Genomic DNA, 7049 nt, shown 5'->3' on the forward strand with positions numbered 1-7049 from the left:
CCGAGTTCGAGTCCCGGTAGCTCCGTTAATTTTTCTCTGCGCTTACATAAATATTCATAAACATTGAATATAATAACTTTTAATTGATATAATGCAAAATTATTTCATCTTACGGCACAAACGGTAATATGATAAAATAACGATAGTAATAATATGAACAATGTAGCTAATAAACGTATCAGTTTGAAGAGGCGTTGCAGACACCCAACGAAATAATTTCCAATGCTGCATATAAATCTTCCAGGCATTTAATGGCACTTGGTTCCACAGCTGCGCGGCTTTCGTTTCATTTCAATCGCGATGCATCCCTCATCGGTATCACGAGACGCTGTTACCGTTCAGCTTCTTTCTTTCACGCCCTCTCGCTTCCATGTCGCGCTTCGCCCTCGTTCCTCATCCTTCTCGATAGCTGGCCAACTTCCCGCTGAAATCCGCGCCTCTCTCCCTTTAATCTCCAGCTGTACTCGAGAGGTAGTTTGCACGTGGTAGCACGAGATGGCTATCAATATCAATTCGACGCTCGCGTTCGAGGCTGCTTTGTAATCTTCCGACCGCCGATGTAGCTACCTCATCCCAAAAAGGGACCAGCCATCAGATTCCTTTCTCCTCCCGCTCTTTCCCCAATCGTCTCTCGTGCCAGTTTCGTGCGCGTGCTGCGGTCGCAAATGCTTTTGGGACTTATCTGCGAATCGCAACTGCCAGTCAAAAATAATTTCAGATTTGGAAATAAAATTCGATGCTCACAAAATAATTATTCGCATTAATCCGAGCTTTTAAGTTTCCATTTAAATTTAAATTTAAATTTACTGACTAACTTCACTCTCCGAAAGTTTTCTAATATCCGACTGAAAATTCCAACTCATTTTCTTCCCCTGGAAATCGATATTCCCAGGCAGTTTAATCGAGACGCGATATATCTGAGAGCTCTGCAGCTTGTTATATCCTCAGATCAAACAGCTAATAATTTTTACGCCGTGGATTCTAAAGGAGATCCGGAGCTTGGCGGAGCACGAAACGGCGAACGACTTATGTTGGAGCATGGAGCCTCGCCTTTGTGCGCGCCAAACCAAAAGGCTCGCTCGCTCGCCAACGTGCCAATATTCATAAACACGTCCGACAGCCTGCGATATCTTACTCAACGGTGGCCTTTCTCGCTCTCGCGCGATGACGTAAAGCGGCCGCGAGAGGAAAATCCCGCTCACCGGCCGGGCCCCCACGGGCGCGTGAGGAATTGTTTGTTTCTTCGACGACCGCGTCGAATTCGGATCACGCTGCGGGTTTTCGGGCTTTATGCGCGCCCGTGGGTGGTGATAAAGATGCATGCGGAGCGATCGGCGAGATCGGTAGCGGACAAACGCGGCCCGGTGCCAGCGCGGGTTCAAGTCGTCGGGCTCTTATTCGCGTGAGAGAAACGTTTCCCGTGAGTTTACGGGGATTATTTTCGGAATACGTTGAATGGACAGCATTTCGGTATAAAAAGAATCGTGTTTATCTCCGTCGAGACGCGGACAAAGGCCAGTAAAGTTCTCTCTAGAGAAACTAATGCGATTCTATTTTACGCCACGAAAAATAATCTGTCAGATATATGTTCAGATGTCACTGGCGAAGAAGTTAGAAAATACCTCAAAGACATCGAGCCACCAGAAATCGGAGTCGCAGGACGCTATTCTGTATTCCTTTTTACGACTCTTATGTAAGATCATATTTGCGTCAAGTGACAGGCAAGTGCTACTCTATTTTGAAGTCAAAAATACTCTCTAAATCTCATAGACTTTCGCTACTAATATACATATATTAGAGTGATTGCGATAGTCACTCCAAAAGAGAGGGTTATCACTCTAATTTGAGTAAATGCGGGTAGGAGTTTTTAGTGAATCACGATTCACTAAAGATCGACTGATGAATAATGACAGAGTGAAATTTTTCACTCAAAATTTTAGAGTGAATTCACTCCTATGGACATTGATCTATTGCACTCGAAAAGAGTGTCCTTTCACTCAAAATGGAGTGCGATTTCACTCCAACTTATAGAGAGCAATTTTACTCTTCCTTAGAGTGGCGAATCGGTCGAAGTGCGCAGGTTCAATTTTCACTTTTCGCTTGCATTTCACTCGTTTTGAGCGATACTTCACTCTTCGACTTTTAGAGAGTAACTCAGTTATTAAAATATGCGTTTAAAAATATTTAATATATTTTATGTTAATATTATGATTACATATGGAAGATGCGTTTAGATTTGACACAATAAAATGTTTCGTACGCGAAATAACTTTTCGCTACGAGCGTTTATGACGCTATATGAAAAGTCATTTCGACCTGCGCGTGTCACGGTTAAAAAAAAAGAACATTCTCTCGGCCACAGTGAATGATTCACCGGGAATATTATACTACGACAATAAACGTAGGCGTCCACTTCGTAAAGCAGACTCGCGCCGCTCCGTTCACGCAACTCGTACGTTCTGCGCGCTGTCTCGGTCTCCATCTCTCTTTATCTTTATTTTCCTTATCCCGATGACCACCTTGCAACATGGTGGAAGAACAGCGGGCCTACTGCGAGGCGGGGCGGGAGGAGACAGGGAAGCGAGAAGAGATACGGTGGAGCTTCCGTGGATTCACCTTGCCAAACGTACGACCCGTTTCAGGCCGGTAAATCCCTCGATTCCCGGGGTCCCGCATTCGTTGCCTTATTTTCTCCCGCTCCCGTTGGACCCCATATGTTGCAGAAAATTCATCGCTCTTATACAGAATTATATTCCCTGCATTCTTTCTAGAACTCTCTGGAGGTTGTGCGGCGGACAAGACCGTGAGATACGTCCGTGAAATTTTCTGTTACCCTCGTCACTATTCTAAACGCAAAGATAGCTGCATATTTTACAAAAAATAAATTGATTAATAATTTTAAAGCGCATTTTACAGATGATATTCACCCGCGGCTAATGTTTACGAAAATTATTATAAATAACACAAAGTATTTAATATTTAATGAGACGTTACTGTAGCCAACGTGTCTCATTTTACAACAATACAAAACACGAGGGGATTGGTTTAAAACGACGTAATTAATTAGCAGCGTGCAGGCATCGTTAGCAAATAATTCCCTGCCCGTTTGTACGCGCTCCGCGAGCCTATACGGATACCTACCCGCGTATATCGACTATATCGCTCATAACCGACCGCGAAGAGCGCGAAACGCTAACCGGTTGCGGGACACCGGTGGTCGGTACCGTGGCGCGTACCGTAAACGTCACGAGCGGCCAGCAGTTCTTTGATATCGCTGAAGCGTGAGGACGTTTTGGCAGACAGACGGATGGACGGACGAGCCGACGAGGGGTCTGGTTATGATTGTGATATTACAGTTGGTTCGTAGGCTCTCGGAATGTGTAGCCTCTCCCTTTCTCTCTCTCTCTCTCTCTCTCTCTCTCTCTCTCTCTCTCTCTCTTTCGCTCTTCTCTTCTCTTCTCTCCTCTCCTCTCGCTCGCTCTCCGTTTCACTCCCTTCCGCCTATGTGCATTCTACGTGGATGCATGCCTGCCCATCAGGCCGCGCAACGTAGAGCTAATCAAACGGGCCAACCCGTTGTGCGAATATTAATTAAACTCTCCGTTACGCCTGAATAGCGTGCACAGAGGGTCGCGGGGGAAAGGAAAGAGGGCGAAAGGTAGCGAGGACGTGCATGTTACGCTTTCGCGCGCCCGCGAGGGTTACACCTGCGAACGATGACTCCGTTTAAGGTGATTGGGCCATGTACCATATGAGTCAATATAAGGGCTAAATTTTATTTTAAGAAAAACCATTTTTATGGATATATTTTAGACACTTGTATAATTACTGGTTTTATAATGTAACTTTTCATTCAATTACGTATCAATTTATCTACTGATAAATGTAAACAGTTCAAGATTTGACTTCAGTTGACATTCGTACAAGAGAAATGTCGCGACATTGCATCTCTTCGCTGTAGGCAGCTATCATGCCAGTGCCATGTGTTTGAGTGAGGTTATGTATTGTGTTTATGTTAAAAAATAATGGAAGGTAACAAACAATTTCGATAACGGGAGATTTGCTTGCAAAAGAATAGTGCTGTGGAAAGAAAACACTACACGGCGCGGCGTTGCTACATGTTCACGTCGCGTACAGCTGATCGAAAGGCCGACAAGAAACGCGACAATTCATCAACTTTTGATTGAATTTTTGGCCTTATTACACGTCAACGTCGTTTTGTCTTATACTTAACAAGTGCTAGAAGAATCAAATAATGTTATTTTCAGTTTTTTGAACTTGTTTCTTTACAGACAGTGAGTGAAATTCTCGAAAAATGTATGTTTTCGGTACAATTTCCCATAAAACCTATGTTAAAAATGCCAACTTTGAGATTTAATATCTCAAAAACTAGACGTCAGATCTTCTCAAAATTGCAAATTTAAGCGTATTTAGGTTTTTTTTTATAACATATATTTAATTCAGATTTTTTTCTTTAACATGCTCTGATGGCCCAATCACCTTAAAGAATCATCGAGCGGCGAATCTCCTTCCCAGCATCGAAATGCTAGAATTTTTCTGGGTCTAGAGGTCTTCCAAATATTTTCCTACTCTATAAATCTCATAAAGTAGTTTCGCTACTAATATATTAGAGTGATTGCGATAGTTACTCCAAAAAGAGAGTTTGGCGGTCAAGGTCAAAGTAATCCGAGCTGTGTAAGTTATTGTAAACTTTTACCATATTTTTTAATCAACTATAAAAAAAGATAAAAATCAGAATTGAATTCTTTCACTTGGCAATCCTATTCCTTTTGATTGATAGAACAATAGTACATGTAGACTACAATTTAGAAATTTGCGTTAAAAGAGGGTTTTTCTATCTGTCTCGCAATATTCGTGCAAATTTTTTTCTCAGGAGAGAAGATTACTTAGCGTTTCCGTTGGCTTCGTAAATAACCGCGAGGTATTGTTAAGGAGGCAGGGCGCTTTGTGGAATCCGCGGTCGTTTTACTCGCGCGGGCAATAAGCGTAACTCAAGATACCGCCTTTTTCCGCCACGCGCAATATCGGATAATTAAATCGAGTGTGTCCGCACGATAAAACGATACACCGCGCCGTGGCGAGCAACGAGGAACAAGTCGCGCGGAAGATAAGACCGCGACCGTGAATTTAACTCCGTTATCGGGATAGCAACTTGTTGAGGTATTGTTAAAGCATCCGCGCGCCCAGATGCAGCTCTCTCTCGAGACGCGCGCGCGCGCGTGAGAGAGAGAGAGAGAGAGAGAGAGAGAGAGAGAGAGAGAGAGAGAGTATTCGCGTCGCGCTTATCACACGTATGCCTCGTGTAAAGAATCTCGGATAATTGATGGAATCTTTTACGTCCACCCGTTAATGCCGGCCACTTTAACGGGCCGAATACGTTCGCGCGGTTAATTCAGATTCGAGATTTTAACTCCGCGGAACGGCGGAGGATTTCAGGAGAAAGAATTTCGCTTGTACCAAGCGTACACCATATATTTGAGGAATGATATCGCAGCGCCTCGCTAATTTCCAATTTAGATCTCTTACAGCAATCGCCGCGATTCTGACGTTTGTCTCGCCCTCAAAGCGTGCCACTGCGAATGTCGTTCATTAGCATCTGCTGCCTCGTGCAACGATATCGTACCGAAGCGCGAGAAACGACGAGAGAGAGAGTGTCGCTCTCCGACTTCCTATTCTCACGGGGCGAGAGATGGGGACGCGAGGGCATGTCGCTCGGCGACATTCACGCTTGCCCGCGAAGCGAGGGAGAGGACGAGTCCCGCGGTATACTTATATAGACGTCAGTCAGATTTCCGACGCTGTAAACGGCTGTATATGGCTCGTTGTAAAGGCGGCCCCTTTGATACCACGAGGCCCATAATGCGCCGATACATACGTAGGGCCTCGGTCGTAAATACCGCTAGTCTCTCTACCTCTTTCTCTATCCTCCCTCACCGTGTTCCTTCACCCTGTCTTTCCTCCTTTTTTTCTCTGTCTCTCCACCCCGTTGTCTCTTTCTTTCCTTTTTACATTAATTTGATTTTGTCTCCTCGATGTCACGCAAAACGCCGTCGGTCGCCCTAAATCCCGCGCGCCGCGATTGACCGTTTAATTACGTGTCCATAAAACGGGAGGAGGAAGCGACTTTTCGGCGTTTCATCCCTTTACGCCGCGTACTTCTACTACCTCTCTCTTCCTTTCTTCGTCGTTCAAATCCTCGTCGCCGTTGTCCTCGCGAACCGGTCCGAATTTTGCCGGATGCGGCACACCTGGATGCGGCGAGATCGCCTCGATAAGACGCGTGCGCGGGAATCATTTGCGATTTTTGTCATCAGGTCCCCTCTTTCTTACGCTAAGTTATACCGACGTATTAAATTATTAAAGTACATGGGATCGAGAGATTCATCTACGTATTAGTTCGCAGAAATCTTTAACTGGAGCAAGATTTTATCTCATGATATGACAAATCGATCAACTGTGATCAAATATAATTGTATTTATATTATTTCGCGTTAATATTATTTTTTGCATTTGTATATTGATAGTCCAGTTTAACAAATCAGAAAATTTATCAAGAGACACGGTAGTGTCTCGCGCCAAGTACGCGCGAAGCGAGACGCACCGTGACTCTTTTACGCGAACGCATGAGTCGCGAGTATCCGAGATTTTGAGATCTCAATAACGAGTGAACGGATCAATTTCTAAGTAGGTTCGATCGATAGCTTGGGGTTTGATTTATAAATAAGAGTCTTTTTTTTCCGTTACGTACCCTACAAGCGAAGATATTGCGATGCAAAGTCCAAATGTGGAAAATTTTTTTTTAAGAAACGTCCACGTCGGACAAAAATGGCGGCTGGTGTGTCACTTTCCCATTTTTGACACAAGAGTGCATTCGTGCACTGTCGCAGTGCGTGACAGTGACAGTTTTTTACAACCTAGAAAAGTGTAAGTGTGTGATAGTCGTGACCGTTGCCGCGTCGTGACAGATAGTGAAATATATATAAGTATTGACCGTAGAGAGCTGATGCCGATAGATCTTTAAGAAGGAA

At 44.3% G+C, this 7049-nt stretch overlaps 1 protein-coding gene across 1 annotated transcript in view; it reads right to left on the bottom strand.

The window, feature by feature from the left end:
• The window catches only part of LOC112459900 (E3 ubiquitin-protein ligase RNF220), a 39333-nt gene extending 37630 nt beyond the window's left edge, over positions 1-1703 (bottom strand). Inside the window, exon 1 of the mRNA XM_025024263.1 lies at positions 1623-1703. Coding sequence (XP_024880031.1) covers positions 1623-1703 — 81 coding nt within the window. The remainder of the gene's footprint in view (positions 1-1622) is intronic.
• Between the last annotated feature and the right edge of the window lie 5346 nt (positions 1704-7049).

Source organism: Temnothorax curvispinosus, unplaced genomic scaffold, assembly GCF_003070985.1.
Source record: "Temnothorax curvispinosus isolate PA1 unplaced genomic scaffold, ASM307098v1 QBEX01010211.1, whole genome shotgun sequence".
In the NCBI taxonomy this organism is placed as follows: domain Eukaryota; kingdom Metazoa; phylum Arthropoda; class Insecta; order Hymenoptera; family Formicidae; genus Temnothorax; species Temnothorax curvispinosus.